The sequence below is a fragment of the Poecilia latipinna genome, unplaced genomic scaffold (genome assembly GCF_001443285.1).
Source record: "Poecilia latipinna isolate Pla-1442-1.1 unplaced genomic scaffold, P_latipinna-1.0 Scaffold965, whole genome shotgun sequence".
Classification (NCBI taxonomy): Eukaryota; Metazoa; Chordata; class Actinopteri; order Cyprinodontiformes; family Poeciliidae; genus Poecilia; species Poecilia latipinna.
The window spans coordinates 157,416-177,456 of NW_015113581.1; the positions used below are offsets into that span (position 1 = coordinate 157,416).

General features: G+C 37.1%; 2 protein-coding genes across 3 annotated transcripts in view; both read left to right on the forward strand.

Annotated features, from left to right (window-relative positions):
- The window catches only part of duox (dual oxidase), a 30,713-nt gene extending 19,530 nt beyond the window's left edge, over positions 1-11,183 (forward strand). The window contains exons 22-34 of the mRNA XM_015049907.1: positions 458-527; positions 651-692; positions 1,887-2,065; positions 2,158-2,388; positions 3,792-3,891; positions 4,684-4,733; positions 4,811-4,938; positions 5,049-5,202; positions 6,222-6,454; positions 6,540-6,698; positions 7,843-7,998; positions 9,656-9,784; positions 10,697-11,183. Coding sequence (XP_014905393.1) covers positions 458-527; positions 651-692; positions 1,887-2,065; positions 2,158-2,388; positions 3,792-3,891; positions 4,684-4,733; positions 4,811-4,938; positions 5,049-5,202; positions 6,222-6,454; positions 6,540-6,698; positions 7,843-7,998; positions 9,656-9,784; positions 10,697-10,819 — 1,754 coding nt within the window. The 3' untranslated portion in view covers positions 10,820-11,183. The remainder of the gene's footprint in view (positions 1-457; positions 528-650; positions 693-1,886; positions 2,066-2,157; positions 2,389-3,791; positions 3,892-4,683; positions 4,734-4,810; positions 4,939-5,048; positions 5,203-6,221; positions 6,455-6,539; positions 6,699-7,842; positions 7,999-9,655; positions 9,785-10,696) is intronic.
- Positions 11,184-14,273: 3,090 nt separating this feature from the next.
- tjp1b (tight junction protein 1b) overlaps positions 14,274-20,041 on the forward strand; it is a 39,863-nt gene continuing 34,095 nt past the window's right edge. For both annotated transcript variants that reach the window (XM_015049911.1, XM_015049912.1), the window contains exons 1-2: positions 14,274-15,053; positions 17,688-17,799. In XM_015049911.1, the coding sequence (XP_014905397.1) occupies positions 14,609-15,053; positions 17,688-17,799 (557 nt within the window). In that variant the 5' untranslated portion in view covers positions 14,274-14,608. The remainder of the gene's footprint in view (positions 15,054-17,687; positions 17,800-20,041) is intronic.

The window sequence follows — 20,041 nt, forward strand, 5'->3', positions numbered from 1 at the left end:
GGTTGCTAGGTAACGGGCTAGGCCTGACTGATGTTACTAGGTAACGGGCTGGGCTTCTCTGATGTGGCTAGGTGACGGCAGGTCTGGCTGAGGTTGCTAGGTAACGGGCTGGGCTTCTCTGAGGATGCTAGGTGACGGCAGGTCTGGCTGAGGTTACTAGGTAACGGGCTGGGCTTCTCTGAGGTTACTAGGTAACGGGCTGGGCTTCTCTGAGGTTACTAGGTGAGAGGCCAGTGCCTGCTGATTTATGATGTTACATTCTTGCGGTTTTTGAAACAGCTAATTTTCTAGACATCAAAAAGCATTAACTTACTGCCAATAAATGGCTGGGTGTTTTTTTAAAAGTGTTTTTAGAAGCAGTAGAAACCCAAATGGAAGTATAAAAACATGTAAAAAGGTCCCCTTTAAGACCTTTATTCGTCTTTTGTCCTTATCGGATCCATTTCTGTCTTTCCAGGGATGGAGAATCAGGGAAAGAAACGCCTGAGTCGAGACCAGAGAGTGTCCTTCATCCTTCCAGCAAACAGGTAAGAAAGCAGAATAAACCGCTATTTATTGATACAGGAAGTACACAAACACTACTGACTGCAAGATATATAAATAAGAAAGCTCATAAGCTGCTAACAGTTTTATTTGATTTTTTATTACAGCAGTAGTAAATCAGATGGATTGGAGCTACGAAGACGGAAAAAGTAAGTCAGTTTTCGGAATTTCAGTTTGAACCACTGCAAAAACACAAAATCTTACCAAGTACTTTTGTCGAATTTCTAGTTCAAATCTTCATACACTTGAAATAAGTCAAAACTAACTTACAAATAATATTCCAGCAACATGTAGGAACTTGTTTTAAGTCAATAATCTCTTAAAATGTACTAGTTTCACTGGAGATTATTTCAATTACAACATGGGAAAAATGTACTGTATAAGTTAAATAATCTGCCAGTGAAATTAGTACCTTTTTTTTTATCAATATCAAGAAAATAGCATGATTTTCTTGGCCAATTCACATTTCTGGTTATCTTAGATGTCATTGGTTGCTGCATTTCAGTCTGAAAGTTGTGTGACGTCTCAGTTTTTAAGGTATTCAATAAATGCAAATTAGAGTTTGTTTGTATTGGTCCCATTACCACTATTATTATATATTTTTCATGTACTTCATTTAGGTCGCTAATGCTTAAAAAACAAGCCATTTTTTGGCATTAACTTAATGGCATTTGGTGTCTGAAAAGTTAACCGTTTCAAAAACCTCCAAAATGTAACGTCACAAATCAGCAGGCACTGCCCGTCACCTAGCAACCCCTGCAGAGCTCCGCCTATCACCTAGCAACCCAAGAAGAGCTCCAGCAGGTTTGGTTAGCTGGTCTTACCACTGTATTCCCTGTACAATGGCTGCTAGAAAAGACAAGTGTCTTGTTGTTGACTTACCATCCAAAAACCACTTGCTGCATTCTTGTAGGTTGCGCAGGACGCTCTACTTCTGCTTTTCAAAGATGAACAGTTGAATAATTGTAGATCTGTTTGCAGCCATGTGTGAGTGTAAATGTTGAGTTAGGGGACAGCAGTATTTTTTTTTTTATTCAAAAGCCCTAAAACAGTTCATTCAGAAAGGAGCTTGAAATAGCCAGAACTAATCAGACTAACATTATCTAAGAAAGATTTTATGCAAAAAATGTTGTATCGCCCATCTTCACCTTAGTAGGTCACCTTTAAAATTTCACTTTAAACAAACATTTTGGTCAATTTTGTAAAAGAGAAAGTGGTGAAACAGCATTAAAGTCTGTTTTTCTGTGTTATTCACAATCAGAAAACTCTTCCCACGCAGCTAGTAAGCCAGTATAAACTCAGATAATCACTACAAAACATGTCACTGATTTGTTTACTTGCAGGTTAAGCGTTAAAGCCCCAACTGTTTACGTGAAGCCGAATCGTGAGCAGTACATCCGGAACCCTGTGCAGCAGAAAGTCCAGCAGTTCAAACGTTTCATCGAGAACTACCGCCGCCACATCGTTTGTTTCATCGTCGTGTTTGGCATCACAGCTGGTGTGATCACTGAGAGATGCTACTGTGAGCAGAAAACATCTAAGTTATCAAACATCACCTCATGAAGACGTGTACCAAACCTTGGAATAAATGGTTGACTGAGATCCTGTGTTCAGTCTACAGTTCTCAGGCTGAAGCCACTGGAGTGCCTGAATCCACAGTGATGGGCATCATCGTCGCTCGCGGCACAGCGGCTGGAATCTCCTTCCTGTATCCCTACATCCTCCTCACCGTGTGTCGAAACCTCATCACGCTGTTGAGAGAAACCTTCCTGAACCGCTACATCCCCTTCGACGCTGCCATCGACTTGCACCGCATCATGGCCATGACGGCCATCGTCCTCTCAGGTCAGTCTGGAGGAGCTAATGATAAAAAACAGATGTAGGTTACTGTAGATCAGGTAGCAACAAGCAACTTCTAATCAATTACATTTAACTGAGTAACTCTTTGGAAAAAAATTACCATTAGGAATATTTTTACTTTTCCTGTCCTAGTTGAGTAAAATTTCTGGGTTCTCTATTTTTCAGTAGCTTTACTGAATAAGGAACAAAAATGTGTTAAAGTTTAATAAATGTTGTATTGAAAACAAAATTATCTGGAAAATTTGTTTTTTTGCCTGATTTTGTTATTTCATAGTTGTGGTATTTATGAGTTATTTTCATTTTGATCTTTAAAATATCTAAATTTCCACTTAACTTTATATTATGATCCGTCTGATGACGTAATTTTTGCCAAATGCTTTTTTACTTTTGTGTGATTAAAACTAAAAATTAAGTAATAAATTGTTTTTATCACAATAATGCCACAAAGTGTTGTGATAAAATATCACCCAACTGTAGCTGAAGGTGGAGTTTCGGAAACAGCAGGAGCCTCTTAAAGAGACAGAGGCCCAATTTTAAGGCATTATATTGGAAACTCACATTTCTTCAAGTTATTTTTGATAGACATATAATTTTTTAAGGTAACATAGTTGCCTGGTTGTGCTGCAAATGGTAACTATCTGCCTGGAAAATTCATAATACCGCACCTTTAAAAAGCCTGATCTGCTGATACAGATTTTTTTGTCTGAATTGAAATAGTTTTTCACACTGTAATTGTTCAGTTTATTCTTAATACATTTTTCACTTAAACATGTCATCTACAGATCGACATAACATGTTCAAAATAAGGTGCAAAAACACAGATATACCATGTTTTACCTACATCCTCTAAGATGGTATTGCAAGTTTTTCTGCATAACATTTATCTTTAAAATTTTGCAGAGCATTCACTTCCCCAAATAAAGGTGTTCAATTAGACTAGAGAGCTGCGTTTACTTCAGGCTCTTTGTGCTGAAAACAGCATCATTAAGTTCTTAAACAGTGTTTTATTCATCACTGCGGTGTGTTCCTCCTGTAACATCATTGAATCAAATATGCCAATGTTTTCCAGGGCTTAGTCGTTTATCCTTCAAGGGCGTATTTAATCTTTTTTGCTTTAAAATGAGACAAGATGGCTTTCTTGCATGACATCTGGCATGACAAAAGAGGTTTAAAGTCTTTTCTCTTAACCAGGATAAGACTTTGAGCTAAGAAGCGAGGACCAGTCACTGTTTAATTATTATTTCTTGACTAAGCAGCGTTCTCTAGTTTCCCAGTGAAAATGTGAATCAGTGGATATCGTTGTGCTCATGTATTGCTGGTTTTTGTGTCATTGCGTTGTTGTTGCTCTTTTCATATGCTTCTCACTGGTTTTTGTGTTTCCTCTGCAGTTGCTCACAGTTTGGGCCATGTGGTCAACATCTACATGTTTTCCATAAGCGACCTCAGCATCCTGTCCTGCCTGTTCCCAAACGTCGTCGTCAACAATGGGCAAGATTACACATTTCACTGAGAAATTTGGAGATGTCTTAGATTAGCATTAGCTTCCCCCTTAGCAAGCCCATTTTACAATGTTGTTTTTTTCCCTCATTGTTAAATTCTTTCAGCATGAATGCTGCATCATACCTTCTCATTTTAGTTGGCTGTGAGTTTTCTTAGGGTTTTTTGTCTTGACAAAAACTTTTCCATTTTGCGTTGCTATGCTAGCTTGGGGAGCAGAGTTGCTTCATAAATTTGACAATAAGCTGTCAGGACGATGAGCATTTTAATAAATTATTTTACCTTATATTTTATAGTAATGATAGAAAAACTGTATGGAGGAGGATTAGAGACACTGAAAAAAATTAGCAAAATTCTGACTTCAATTTCCAAGTTCTAACCTTTGATTTCAGATAATTAAAGTCACAATTTTGACCTCATAATACTAAGAAAAGAGTTAGAATTCAGAGATAAAGGTTGAAATTCTGAGATTAAAATTAGAATTCTGAGAAAAAAAGTAAAAATTCTGAGATTAAAGTCAAAATTCTGAAATTAAAGTCAAAATTCTGAGATTAAAGTCAGATTTCTGAGATTAAAATTAGAATTCTGAGAAAATTATTTCCAGTGACCATTAAATATATCTAAAAAAAATTAATTTATAATTTTTTTATTTTAATTTTTTTTACATATTCTCTCCAACTTTCTCAGGCCTCCATAGCACCTCCTGGTGGCAACCTTCAGTGCTACAGCCCCTATTTTGAAAAACGCTGATTTAAGTAATTCACTGTTATTTTTCCATTTTAGGTCTGAAATCCCTCCTAAGTGGTACTGGTGGTTCTTTCAGACAGTTCCAGGTAGACTTATAATCCAATTTTAAAGTTTAGATCTTGTCAAAGCTTTTTGTGTAATTTTTTCCTTCTGCTTCCTGTAGGAATCACCGGTGTCCTGCTTCTCTTTGCCTTTGCATTCATGTACGTTTTTGCCTCCCACTACTTCCGTCGCATCAGTTTTCGTGGGTTTTGGATCACTCACTACCTCTACGTTGTTGTGTACATTCTGGTAAGCACTTTCTGAGCTCAGATCCCTGCTGGGGAGGCAGCTATGATTGTCTGATACCAGTGTGTGTGTGTGTGTGTGTGTGTGTGTGTGTGTGTGTGTGTGTCCATCAGACGGTCATACACGGCAGCTACGCTCTGCTCCAGGAGCCTCGTTTCCACGTCTACCTGATCCCGCCCAGCCTGCTCTTCCTGCTGGACAAACTGATCAGCCTGAGCAGGAAAAAGGTGGAGATCCCTGTTCTCAGAGCAGAGCTGCTGCCTTCAGGTGATATTCGTAATTTATCGTCTTTAAAGGTGACCTATTAGGGCAATGAAGAACATGTTCGCTACATGTTTTTTGATGTTGTTGCACAAAATCATCATTAGAAAATTTTGATTTTAGTCTGGCTAGTTCTGCCTACACTGCAAATATACAAAATGTTACCAAGTATTTTTGTCTACTTTCTAGTGCAATTTTTTCACTAAGACAAAAGATATTGTTTTAAATTAATAATCCCTTAATATTGATAAAAAGTACTAAATTTTGTCACTTATAACCAAACATTTTCCCATGTATTAAGTGATCTGCCAGTGGAAGTAGTTCTTAATTATTATCAATATTAAGGAATTATAGCCTTGAAACAAACTGCCATATATTTTGCTGAAAAATTATTTGCAAGTTAGTTTTAGTTTTCTTATTTGCACAAAAAAATGAAGCAAAAAATATTTTGTAAGAGTTCTTGTTTTGCAGTGTATTTTGAACTCCTTTCAGAATAAGTTGTTTTAAGGCCTCTTGTCACTTTAAATGAAAATAAGCTGCTGCTGGCCACACTCCTCAAACTCAACGTTTACACTCGCAGGTGAAGATGACTGCAAAAAGATGCACAATTTTACAGCAGTCTATCTTTGAAAAAGCAAGTGGTTTCTGGATGATAAGTCCATAATCAGCAGTCATTGTACAGCACATAGAACGGTAAAACCAGCTGACTAAACATGCTGGGGCTCAGCTTGGGTTGCTAGGTAACGTGTAGAACTTTGCTGGCATTGCTAGGTAACGTGTAGAACTCTGCTGGCATTGCTAGGTAACGACGCAATGACCCTAGAATGTGATGTAACAATTGGAAGGTTTTTGAAACGGCTCATTTTCCAGACACCAAAAAAACATGAACTTGCCAAAAATCTTTATTTTTTTTTTAGAAAGTTGTGAATTTTGAATAATAGGTCCCGTTTAAAACAAACTAATTTCTTATTCTTATCTCTTATCTACACTCTATGTGACGCTTCTCTCGGCTGTTCTTCCCAAAGGCGTGACACATCTGGAGTTCAAGCGTCCCCCGGGCTTCGTGTACCGTTCAGGCCAGTGGGTTCGGGTCGCCTGCCTGGTGCTGGGCACAGACGAGTACCACCCATTCACTCTGACTTCAGCCCCTCATGAGGAGAACCTGAGCCTGCACATCCGGGCCGTGGGACCCTGGACCAGTCGGCTCCGAGAGCTCTACACCGAGGAGAGCCTCCTGGAGTTTGGTTCCTACCCAAAAGTATGCCTCTTTGCTGCTTTATCACCGCTTTTAATGGTTTTTGGCCCTTTGTGACAGTAATGAAGGGATTTTCTTTAATCTGAAGCTCTACTTGGACGGGCCGTTCGGCGAAGGCCATCAGGAGTGGAACGACTTTGAGGTGTCTGTTCTGGTGGGAGGAGGAATCGGCGTCACACCGTTCACCTCGATCCTCAAGGACCTGGTGTTCAAGTCCTCCATCAAGTCCAAGATTCTGTGTAAAAAGGTTTGCAACTACCACCTGCCATCTTTAATGGCACCTCTGGAGAAGAAGAAACTTCAGATTATAAACATGACATTTAAAATTTGAATATGATATCAGTACAATAAAAAAAATAAAATAAAATAAAAATAATAATAATAATAATACAGAAAGTTAAATGTTGTCAATATTCAAATTAGCCTAATTGGAACATATTATAATTTATTGAATATGCCTGTTTGTCCTTTAGGCCTGTCACAATAACAAAAAAGTCCCAATAATTATTGCAATAAATGATAATAAAACTGTCTTTAGACAAATTTCAAATAATATATTGGTAATTGCATGGTAATAGGAGTTAATTATCTCAATGATTAATAAGTTCAAACAGGAAGACATTTTAAATATCCAAAATAAAAACATAACCAAAAACAAAACACTTAAAATAAGAATAACTTTTCAGCAAGATATAGGAGCATGTTTTAAGTCAATTATTTAAAAGTACTAGTTCACTTGCAGATGTTACAAAAGTGTTGTCAGAAGTTGAAAAATATACTAGTGGAAATAGTAAAACAAAACAAGCGCCTATATCTTGCTGAAAATTTACTTGTATTATTTCCAGTTTACTGAGATATTTGAACTAAATAAACTTGGTAAGATTTTGTGTTTTTGCAGTGAAGTTTCTGTTCAGTTCTATTCAAAATGGAAACACAGCAAAAACACAAAATCTTAACAAGTATTTTTTCCAGTGAAAACATCTTAAGACAAAACTAACTTAAAAGTAACGTTTCATCAAGATACAGAAGCTTGTTTTAGGTAAACAATTCCTTAATATTGTTTTTTAAAAGTTCTGTTTCCACTGGCAGATTATTTCTTTCATGGCATTTTCTCATGTTTAAAGTGAAATAGTCAGTTAAACTAAAACTTTTTCATCGATCTTAAGTAGTCATTGAAACTAGACAAAAATACTTAAGATTTTGCGGGGGGGTTTTTTTCTATTTTTTCACTTCAATAAAACTAAGTTTGCTGCAGAGTTTTATAAAAATCATTAGGGGTGCTTCTAAAAAAAGTAAAAATAAATAAAATGTTTCTCAGAAAGTGTTGAAACTGCTGTAACTCATATTTAATTTGATCCGTAAAGCCTCTCAGTAACATCTGTCGTCTGAAGGTTTATTTCATCTGGGTGACCCGAACGCAGCGGCAGTTTGAGTGGGTCTCAGACATCATCAGGGAGGTGGAGGAAATGGACACGCAGGAGCTGGTCTCCGTCCACACGTACATCACCCAGGTGGCCGAGAAGTTCGACCTGCGCACCACCATGCTGGTGAGCTTAACACCACACAACCACTGTTTGCTAGTGGGAAGCGGCTAAAGCTTACAGTTACGTTGGTAACAGCAGAGAGTGTTTATGGGCTTCGCCGCGTTGATGTTTCACTGTTTTAAAGGGGTTGTATTATGTAAAATCCATTTTTTATGTAAAATCCACTTTTTTGAGCTTTACGTCATGTTCATGCATCAAAAACATATCTGGAGTTTTGCTTTGGTTCTTCCATGCGTGTTGGAGAAATCTGTTAATCTCCGTGGCAACCATTGAGCTGTGGAAAACACCTGGGTGGACCTAGCCCCGCCCTCGAAGCACAGGTCCTCCTTGGAGATTCAGGTTCCCGGCAACAGAGCTTCTACCTCACAGAGCAGCCCTCGCCCACTCGGCTCCTTCAGACTAGCCAGCAGCAATCAGCAAACAGCTGGTGGGACTGAGCATCTGCTGAGCTCATTATACCAGCTGCTTCTCAGTGAATCGCTGGTAAAAACTTTGTTAAAGGGTTAATGGAGGAGCCATGATGTGATGACTTCCTGAAGGCAGTTTCAGAAAGAGCTGGAGTTTCTTAAAGAGACAGAGGCCCAATTTCAAGAAGTTCAATCAGGAAGTCAAATTTCTTTTAAGTCATTCGGTAAACGACTTACCGAATGACTTTCTTTGTTTTTTAAAAGAATAATTATGATAATAGAGACTTGTTTATATTAGCTTATATTAACTTCTGGATAAATTGTTGCCTCTTCTTTCTTAGATTTTTTTTATATTGTTTATTTCCTTTTAACTCTTCTTCCAGTTTCTTTTTAAAGTCTCTTTGGATGTGAACACAACAGTTTGACCTCAGTCACATGAAATAAGTCTAGATTTTGCTATAATTGTTTTTTTTTCTTGGGATTTGGTTGTCTATCTTAGATAAAGATAACCTTGACTGGCACATAAAAACTAAAAGTCTTTATGTGCCAGTGGTGTTCCTGATCGGAAATTGGAAGTCACTTAGCTAAAGCGACTACAGCAAACAGTAACTGACTGCCATAACCTTGACTGCCAGTCAAGGTTATGAAGAGCCCGCTGCACTGAACCACATTGAAAATATTGATTTCTGAACTATTCCTGAGTTGAAACATTAGTATTATTGTTTCCAAATGAATGTTAGCTTTTTTTTCTTTGCATTATTTGAGGTCTGAAAGGACTTAATCTCTTACGTTATTTTGACCATTTCTCATTTTGTGCAAATAATTACAAAATTCTTGCTTGTAATTTCGGAGACATGGTGTCAGTAGTTCATAGAACAAAGGAACGATGTTCATTTTAGTCAAACATAGACCTATCAAAAGTAAAACTGATCATTTTAAGTGGTCTCAATTTTATCCAGAGCTCTATATGGCATTCCTATAACAACTGAAGGTAACATGGTAACTTGATTATACTATAAAACTGCACTTTATGGCTGGAAAACACATACTGCCCCTTTAAGAAAAAGTAGCTCAGAGTTCCCACATCCCAGGTAACTTGAACGCCTCATTAGAGTTCAAAGGTTTGCATACTTATTTTAAAAATGTTTTGTATTTCAGCTGAATTATCATGTTAAATTTTGATCTGTTTCAGCTTATCAGCCATGACTTCTGTTTATCTTACCGTTAAGGCCGCTTTGCTCTCCTCTGTGCAGTACGTGTGTGAGCGCCACTTTCAGAAGGTGTGGAACCGCAGCCTCTTCACCGGCCTGCGCTCCGTCACTCACTTTGGGCGTCCACCCTTCGTCTCCTTCTTCAGCTCTTTGCAGGAAGTTCACCCTGAGGTCAGTGCTCTGTCACTGTTTTTCAAAGTGGGCAGGGCCACCAGGGGGCGCTAAAGGGACCTCAGAGGGAAGAGGAGAAAAAAGTGGAAAAAAAAGTTTACATTTAAAAATTGTTTTTGTTTTTATTATAAAACATAAGTTTAAATAACTTGGAGATAGAAGAGAGAAAAAGCCTTTATTGTCCCACAGAGGGAAAATTCAGGAAATTATTTGTCATGTTCATCTTTCTGATCGGCTGCCAGTCGAGTTTATCAGGTTGTTTTGCTTCTTTAGCTAAAAATAGAAAAGTTTTTGACAAGAAAAAGACAGAAGGAAGCTGCAAAGAACCTAAACTGTGAAGGTTAAATAAAACTTGATGGGATTAGTATAAAAATATTACACATTATCTTATGAAAAGCAGGGACTGTAGTGGAAAATTGTATCTGGTAAAATATTCAAGATCAGATTTAAAAAGTACCTGATCATATTTTCCATCACAGAACTAATTTCTAACTAAAATCAGAAAGTATGAGGCAGCATTTATGCTAAATGGATGTAATAATTATTGAATAGAATAAGAATTATTTTCATTGTCATTTTGCACAAAAGAAAGCACAACAAAAATTAAAATAGTAAATGTGAGAAAAAATAAAATAAAAATGTAAATATTTTATATTTATTAAATAGTTAATTTAATCTTTATCTAATAAGATTATATAAAATATTTTATTAAAATAAAATTCTATCCATTTCAGTTAATCTCATTAAATAAAATAGTATTTTTATTTAATAAAAATAAAAATATGAAATTCAATGTTTCTATCTTTTGCAGCATTCTGTGTGTTTGCAAAGGAAATCCTCGCCCAGATGATAAAGCCTGGACAGCCATATTTAACTTTTGAAGCTTCATGGTTCTTTATCATTCTTCCTCAGGTCGGTAAAATCGGCGTGTTCAGCTGCGGACCGCCTGGACTGACCAAGAACGTGGAGAAAGCGTGTCAGAAGATGAACAAGAGAGATCAGGCCTACTTCATGCATCACTATGAAAACTTCTGATCAGTCCTGAGCTTTGAGTTACAGAAACAACACTATTGATAATTAATATTTCAGCAAAAATGCTACAACCATTGCAGTAGGTTTTTGGGTTTTTTTGGCTTGAAGTTTATTTTAATCCACCTAATTAAACATCTTTTCCTTGCAGTTTTGTTCTCTAATCAGAAACATGATTCATACATTGATTGCAATCAGGAACAAGAATATTTAACTTGTTCAAAGTCATAGGAATGTATTTTTTTTCATAATTCACTTTCTTTATTCATGACCACTGTAAAATTACAAAATACCAAGTAATAAAAACCTAGTAATATCTGAGCATGCTTGAAATAAGACAAAACTAACTTCTAAGTATCTTTCAGCAAGATATAGGAGCTTGTTTAAGGCCAATAATTCCTTAATATTAATTCACTTATAAAATGTTTTCTTATAAGTGAAATAATAATGTGCTATACAAATTTAGAAAAAGGAAAGGAAGGGAGGAAATAATCTGTGAATGAAAGTAGTACTTTTTAATCAATATTAAGGAGTTATTAGCTTAAAACAAACTCGTATATCTTGTTGAAAAGTTACTTGTAAATCAGGTTTTGTCTCATTTTTTGTGTTTTAAGATACTTGCAATAAAAAATAGTCCAGAATTACTTGGTGAGATTTTGTATTTTTGCAGTGGAGTAAGTAATTTATTTGTTTGCTGTAGATGTAAATGGATTCAAACCACCTTCATTTGCAAATGAACCAACTTGTTTTAAATCAGTCTCTTCAATATGCAGATATACTTGAATTTTTGGAGTATGTTTTAAAAATCATGACTTAATTGTTTCTTTGTGTTCAACCTGTAATAAAATATTTCATCTGACTTGGGGAGGTTTGATTATGTAAGGACCTGTGAGGTTTTGTGCAGCGAAGGCTCTCAAATTTCTGCTGTCGGCTCCTTCTGGTGCAGCTCGCTTTTAGACTAAAACTGCACTCGAGTTCATCCAAACTGATAAATTGGATTTATTGGTTGACTGATAAGGCAGGCCGCTCTACTGAAATGTTAAATTCTTTCCAACAGTCTGCAGTTTTCTGTGTGTCGTGTAATTATGTGAATTACTCAGCCTTAGCAGCCCTTGTCCTGCTTATTCACTGGAATAAGTTTGATATTTGTTATGCTTGGTGATTGTTTCACTGACTTGGAGATCAGTTTGTTTATGAATCAAATACATTTCAGATTAAGAAAAAGGATTTATAGTAACATGCATGTAGAAGGATTTTTATATTTTTCTTATTTTTCTTTTTTTGCCTTTTTTCCTTTTGTTTCTTCCTGATTCTTTTTTCTTTTGTCCATTTTTTGTCTTTTTCCCTTTTTCTTTCTCTTTTCTTCTTTTTCCTTTTCCTTTCTCTTCCTTTTTTGCTTTTTCTTTCTTTCTCCTTCTTTCTTTTGTCTTTTTTATTCTTTTCTTTTGTGATTTTCCTTTTATTATCTTAATTTCCTTTTCGTCCTCTCTTTCTTTTCTATTTTGCCATTTTTTATCTCTTCCTTTTTTCCCCCTTTACTTTTTCTTTCTTTTTTCTGACTTTTTTGTCTTTTTTACTTTTCTTTTGACTCAATTAAATATATATGTGTGTTTTTACTAGGATTACGTGATTAGAAACAAGACAAAATATGTGTTAAATAATTGTGAAATGTGAATTTAATATATTTTTTAAATCATGTAGGAAACTAATTTTGTTGAATTTTAATTAGTGGTGTTAGAATAAAGTCGGCCTTTTACATCATAAACTCCCTTAAAATACATTTAAATTCAGCTTTACAATATAAAATAAAATAAAATAAAATAAAATTGTTCATAATTTAGTCTCAGCAGATGTGAGTATAAAGTAAAATAAAAGCTGATTTGTTGTAAATTCATATTGAGTCGAACTGGTCCCACATTTTTAGTCCCATTTAGTTTTTTTCTATGTGGAAAAAAAAAAAATAATTAAGAGTTTTTTCTGGTTAGTTTAAGTGAAACCGGCTGATGAAATGGCACCCTCTTCTGGAAAAGAGCCGCTCATCCTCACCTCCGTCACAGCAGCTGGATAAAAATTTGGTCCAAGGTCATATCGATTTGTTCTGCTTTTATTCCTATTTTTATAGATTTTCAGTACAATACATTAAGCTCCCCCTTTAAACGCCCTTGCTCCATCCAATTACATGTTAAATGCTTCTCTGCGGTTCAGCGTGACGGGTCGGTGCACATAGGGAACGGGTTTTAATCTTGCTTTAATCGGGTGTCACATTCACAGCAATAAGCAGGAAGGTGAAGTTGTTGGAGGGCTGATCAATGGACTGATGAATGCTGCAACTTTCTTGCTCAGGAGGGACCTTAGCTGTACGTCTCATTCACTTTACACAAGTTTTCCACAATGAGTGGAGGAGTTGAATCACTAACCTTGTTTTCAAAGTCCCTGGAGCTTTTCAGGCCAGTCAGCAGGACCAAAATAACTTCTGAAATATTCTCCAAGAAGGAGCTGGGAAGGAAAAGGAGGAATACAGATGGTTTTTCAAGCCTGATGGTTTAAAGGTGACCTGATATGTTTCCTTGAACAGACTAGGACAGGTCAATGGTCTATACAAAACATATTCATTGCATTTCCTTGCACAAAATAATTAAAAAAAAAGAGATTTTAATTTGCTCAGTTCTGCCTATTTTGAGCCATTTTAGGGCATCTTGTCACTTTAAATCCAAACAATCTGCTGCTGGCCTAAAGAAAAATGTCTGCAAGGAGATAAACAATTGTATATCTTTGAAAAACAGAAATAGAGCCTCCTGCACAACAACTAACAAGAATGCAGCTTCTGAATGGTAAGTCAGCAACAAAACACTTGCCTTTTCCAGCAGCCATTGTGCAGCACATACAGTAATAAAACCACCTGACCAAACATGCTGGAGCTCAGCTTTGGTTGCTAAGTAACAGTGCCAGTTAAATGTGTCTTTAACACAAAATGAGTTTGAAACGACTCATTTTCCAGACACGAAAAAATATTAAATTATTGCCAAAAAAGCCCAACTGCATGGGTTCTTAAGCACTTGGGCTTATTTTTAGAAGCATTTCAAACCCAAATGGATCTATAAAAGCTTGCAAAATTTAGATCTTTGATAAGCTTAAGTGTAGCCTCCTGCACAACCAATAAGAATGGAACAAGAGTTAAGGCTTCTGGATGGTAATTTAAAAACTTAATGCTTGTTGTGTTTTTTCCCAGCAGCCATTGTACACCAGTAAAACAGATGACCAATCATGTTGGAATCCAGCCTGGGTTGCTAGGTGATGGACAGAGTTGCACTAGTGTTGCTAGGTAACGGGTCTGGGCTTCACTGGGGTTGCTGATTTGTAATGTTACATTCCAGAAGTTTTTGAAACGACTCATTTAACATGAACTTATTGCCAAAAAAAAAAAAAACATCTGGGGGGCTCCTTTAAGCCGTTGGGACTGTTTTTAGAAGCAGCTGAGACCCAAATGAAAGTACAAAAATGTGCAAAATGTTAATTGTGCATAATACATCCCCTTTAAAGTCTGCTTCAATGAATGTCTTAATCTACCAACAAGTGAGGAGACAATGCACAACATGTTTAGGATGTGTGAGGAGCGTAGAGCAGTGTGCATGGCAGTACTTAAGAGGTTGTTAATCTTCTTAGAGCTGCTAAGTACCCAGCTAAAAATCAGCTACTGTCCAGATTGTTTCTTCCTGCCCCAGATAAACGACTCAGACGACAACAAAGGGTTAGCTCAAAGAAATATGTGGCAGAGTGTTCACACTGGCAGGAAATATGCACTTCCTCTCCTTTGGGAGCTGTGCTGACAGAGCGGTGGGAGAAGTTTTGGTGGGCCTCCACGACTTGAAGATGTTTGGCAGCGGCTCCAAGAAGTGGTTTGTGAAGAAGCAGAAGAAGCAGCAGCAGCAGCAGCAGAAATCTGGCAAGAGGCCATGCACCAGGAAGAGGAAGAGATGGGCGGCGAAGATCCTCAAAGAGCACAGAGAGCAGATCCTCAGTGAGCTGGATGTCAATGCTGTGCTCCCCTACCTGGTGTACGACAAGGTCTTCTCACTGGTGGAGTACAAGGAGATCCTGGGTCAGGAGTCCAGCAGAGGACGGGCGGAGGTGTTCCTAAATCACCTGTCCTCTAAAGGGCCCGCTGCTTTCGGCTCTTTCTGCTCCGTTTTGGAGGAGGTGTGTCCTCGCCTGCTGACCTGCTTCCTGTTGGATGGAGAAGGTACACAGATGGAGTAGCTCTTATTTTTGATAATTACCACCAGACTAAAAAAGAAAATGCATCAGCAGTGCTGTTTCATTTTTCAATCAAGCACCTGTCAAATACGGACGGCCTGTGCACAAGAGCTGAAACAATTTATCAGCAGGCCTGTCGCAATAAGCGATAAATCAATTAATCGCATCATAAATTAAAACGGGGTCAATAATTCCCATTTACATGATTTATTGTTGCTCTCTTTCTATCAAAATCTGGCTGACAAAAGTCTGCAGTCTGGTGTTTTGATCTCAGCTAGATCTTTTTTGAAGGATAATTTTGTTTTCATTCATTTTATTTTTTGTGTCTGTTGTGTTGTTTGTTTATTTTGGATATTTAAAGTGTCTTCCAGTTCTACTATTAAATGTTCATTAGAATTCATTCATCTTTGACAACACATTATTGCATTATTATACCATACTATATTGCTTAGAAATGGTCTTAAAATGATATTATCACAATAGTTTCTGGGACAAGTTATTGTCCAGCAAAATGTGTTACTGTAACAGAATGCATTTCAGGCAGCAGGTGATTATTTTCCTTTTTTAAAAAGGGATTGAATTATTTCTAATATTAGAGAAAATAAATTCTTAAGATGTTAAATGAAAAACCTGCAGAACGTACTATATATATATATATATATATATATATGTATATATATATATATATATATATATATATATACATATATATATATATATATATATATATATATATATATATTAATCGAACAAAACAGAGTGTCTTTAGTCAGAGGCATGTTCAAAATCGCTGTAATACAGACCACTACAGGAGATCTTTCCTGTCAACGGCCAATACCATCTGCAATACCTCTTTGAATAATTTAAAATAATATGAGTTACAACAACATTTAATTTCACTTTGGCATCAATAAAGTATTTTTGGATATTGAATGAAATCATCAGAATAACTGATGACTAAAATAATCGTAAACTGCAGCCCTAATTGCCACATAGTTTTGGTCGCATTGAACTCACCATGTGAAGCAAAACAAAGAAAAATGACAAAGACAGAAAAACTACTTATCAGTAAGCCAGAGACTCAGACTAAGAGTCTGCAAAAATAGCCTCTTAAATCTGGGTGGCTGAGGGGATTACCGAGCAGCCAGCGCTGCTAACTAGCCTGCTACAACATATGGCCAGACATGGCAGCAGTTTGGACCGTTTCACTCACAGTGACCTGCAAAAGTATTAAACCTTTAAAAGATTGATTATATTTGGACCTTATGTATTAAACCAACACTAAATAGTGCATATGTGAAGAAAAAAGTCCAAGAGGGTAGGGAAACCCTGGAGAAGCAGCAGAGAGCCAGGTGGAAATCTGTTGACAGGACAACTATTAGTCCTGCAATCCACAAAAACTGGACTTTGTGGAAGAGTAAAAAGCCATTACTAAAAGAAAAAAAAAGAAGATGTTCTATTTAAAGCATCATACTGAGGGGGACAATTTTCTTCAGCAGGGACAGGGATACCAGAAATGCTCTAAAATCAATTCTTATTTGAAAACACTGATACTTTTGATACTTCAGTTATTTGAGGTAACGTATACCATTAACGAAAATACAGTAGAAAGAAACTATATTACTGAGATCTTGTCTATTTTAGTTGGTTGGTGGATAACTACTTTTCCTTTCACCATAAGAAGCCCAATCACTCAGTAAAAATAAATACCTACATTTTGAAATAAAGTTTTTATTATTATTATTATTATTATTATTAATTGTTTAACTAAATATTTTACTCCGAATTTCAATTTGAATGACCCATATTATAAAACAACAACACTTATTTTAGATTTACTCCGTTATTATTATTCATGTGGTTCGGAAATGAAATCAGTGGTATCAGTTATCGAGCATCGCTACTGGTCACGGTTATAGTAAGATGACTGGAGCAAAGTACAGACCAATCCTGGAAGAATCCTTCATTTCTCCAGTAGAATTTCAATCGGGCCAATCAGCGAACAGAAGGAGCCGTCGTAAACGATGACGTAGATTTTCTGCGCTGTTTTAGTTTTAGCAATGGCGACGGAGGAAGTGAACGAAGTCATATTAAGTAAGTGTTGGTCACGCTTCCAAATATTGAATTAACATTAACAGCCGTTCGGCTCTGCACTTCTCTCTTCTTAGTGGAGGACGGTTATTTACAGCGCAGGCAACTTCCGGTAAGTTTCATAGCGTCGAAGTGGCGCATTTACATACGTCACGGGTAAACGTTAGCGATCGGATGAAATTCAAAACTTCAACCGTCCGCGGCTCCAGCAAGCAAGTTCAGGTTTATTGCTTCTCAACGAAGCAAAACGTAGAACAAGGGACTGGTTTTTACCAGGCTACCTTTATAGAAAACAACAGCTCTAAACATACATGGATATTTACAACCAAAATCTGTAGGAAGAGTTAAAATTAACTGTTAGAGGTTCCTCTATCTAATCGTGACACAAAGTAAACAAAATTCTGAGGATAAATACTTTTACAATGTCCTATCATAGCCCACGTTTTTGGCTGAGTGAGTTTCTGTAGGTAGAGCTGATGCCAAACTAATAGGATGAGGTGTGAATAAAGATATTCCTCTGCATCCACAGATGGAGTCCCAGGACAGAGCAAGAAAGTGGGGTTCTCTGTACCCCCAAACAGTCCGGCAGAGCAGCCTCTGTGTCCACCCCCAATGTACACGAACCCTATGTTCAACACGAGGTGAGCCCACAGTACATGTAACTAATTTCACATAAAATTATGGGAAAAAAATGTTTTGAGAGTTCAGTTTTATTGCTTTTTTTTTTGACAATGCATGAAAAAAAAGCTGAAATACAAACATTAACAAATTGGTAAAATAAAGATAAATTGACTGCATAGGAGTAAATACACAGCAAAAACTCAAAATTGCAGCAATTATTTTTGGTGTAGTCACTAGTGCAAATATAGTACACTTGAAATGAGATGAAATTTACAAGTAACTTTTCAGCTCAATATAGAAGATTGTTTAAGTTCCAGTTATAAGGGAAATAACATCACTTAAATTTTTTGGTGTCTGGAAAATGAACTAAGTTTCAAAAACCTCTGAAATGTAAAGTTACAACTGAAAGGCACTGTGTGGTCACCTAGCAACCCCAGCCAATCCCAGCCCGTTTCTTAGCAACCTCAGCCATTCACCTATCAACCAAAAGATAAGCTCCAGCATGTTTGTTTGCGCTGTGCAATGGCTGTTGGAAAAGACAATTGTTTTGTTATTCACTTACCATTCAGAAACCACTTACTGCATTCTTGTTGGTTGTGCAGGAGGCTCCACTTCTGCTTTTCAAAGATGTACAGTTGTACAATAGTTTTGTCTTAATTCAAGTGTACTAATTTATTTGTACTTGAAACTAGCAATTGTTTTATAACTATTCGTCTATATATCTGCCATTTTGAATTGGGGGCATGACCAGCAGCAGCTTATTTAAATTTAAAGTGACAAGAGTCTCTAAAACGGCTCATTCTGAAAGGAGACCAAATCATTATCAAAAAAGGATTTTGTGCAAAAAAAAAAAAGAAATGTGTTTTGTATCAACCATAGGCCTATCCCAACCAAGAAAGAATAAAAGGTCACCTTTAGAAATAAAAGAGGGTGTGGGAGGAAGGGAAAGGTTGACACTAAAAATGAAAAAGAGGAGCATAAAATGAGATTTGCTGAGCCAGTCTCCTGAAGAACAACTAGACGAGCTTCACTGCAGTCGATTGTGTCACTGTGTGTCAGCCCTTCGCTTCGTGAATGTGTCACAACTGTGAGGCGATGTCTGTCCTGGTGTGTGTGTGTGTGTGTGTTGCATGTTAGACCTCTGGAGATCAAGCTAACGCTGCAGCCGAGTGCGGGGGGGCGTGGGGTCTTTACATGCAGTGCGAGTGTGTTTGGCGGTCTGACCGGCCGTTGGGGGGCAGGGGTCACATGGATGTGATGGGACAGAAAAGCTGATATGCTCTCTAGACCGTTAAGGAGGCCTTTTTAATTTATGACAGCAAAGTCAGCGCAGAGGCTGCCATCCCAGTGGTCTGTCCCTGGGTAGTGACACACACAAACAGACAGGCTGACAGAAATAAACCAACACACACAACAAAGCATAGCAGCACACACTGCCAGAATGGTCACAGAGCCTCCACAGGAGATGCAGCTCGCTAACAAGGCAACGTAAGTCTGCTTAAAATTTAATGACAGCCTTATGCGGTTTTATTTGGGTTCATAGTAAATGGACACTCTTTGGGCTGTAGCATCTTTCATATTTATTTGAAGAAGGTATCGGTTGATTTTTAGCTATTCAAAGTATTTCAAGAATAAAAGCACTATTTTTTGTTTGCTAATTCTTGGAAGATGTAGGATGGAAACTGGCTAAAGTAATGGCTGCCTTATTATGCCAGAGCATGGCTTTGAATATGTTCTGGTGTCAATTATCTGACCTGTGTGTTAGCGCCAAGTCGAGTTGGGTCTTTGGATATTTCTTCGATCCAAGTGGAAGCGGAGGCATATTGTCAGCTGTGTGTGGTTCAGAAAGGCATTGTGTTTATTAGTTTTTGTGTCGCCTCTTATCCGTATCCTGCTGACTGGGAGCGAGTGCGCTGGATTTAATTACATCTCTGGGCTTCTGTTTCATGGGCCTGCTGGTTGCCAGATTGAACGGTGCCTTGCAAATGTCTCCGTAACCTTTGAACCTTTTCACAATTTGTGTTTTATTGGGATTTAATACGATAATCCAAGACAAATGGCAAGCGAAAGGAATTGTTGTTTTCAAATATTTTACAAATAATAGAAAAATAAATGGTTTTTGCTGTATCAAGGTGGGGAAATTCAGGTGCAGAAAAATGACAGGCAATCGAGGCACGTAGATTCAAACAAAGATGAAAGTTTAAAAACAGGTAAACAACAAAATTAAAAATTTTATATACGTATATAATAATAGTTTATAAA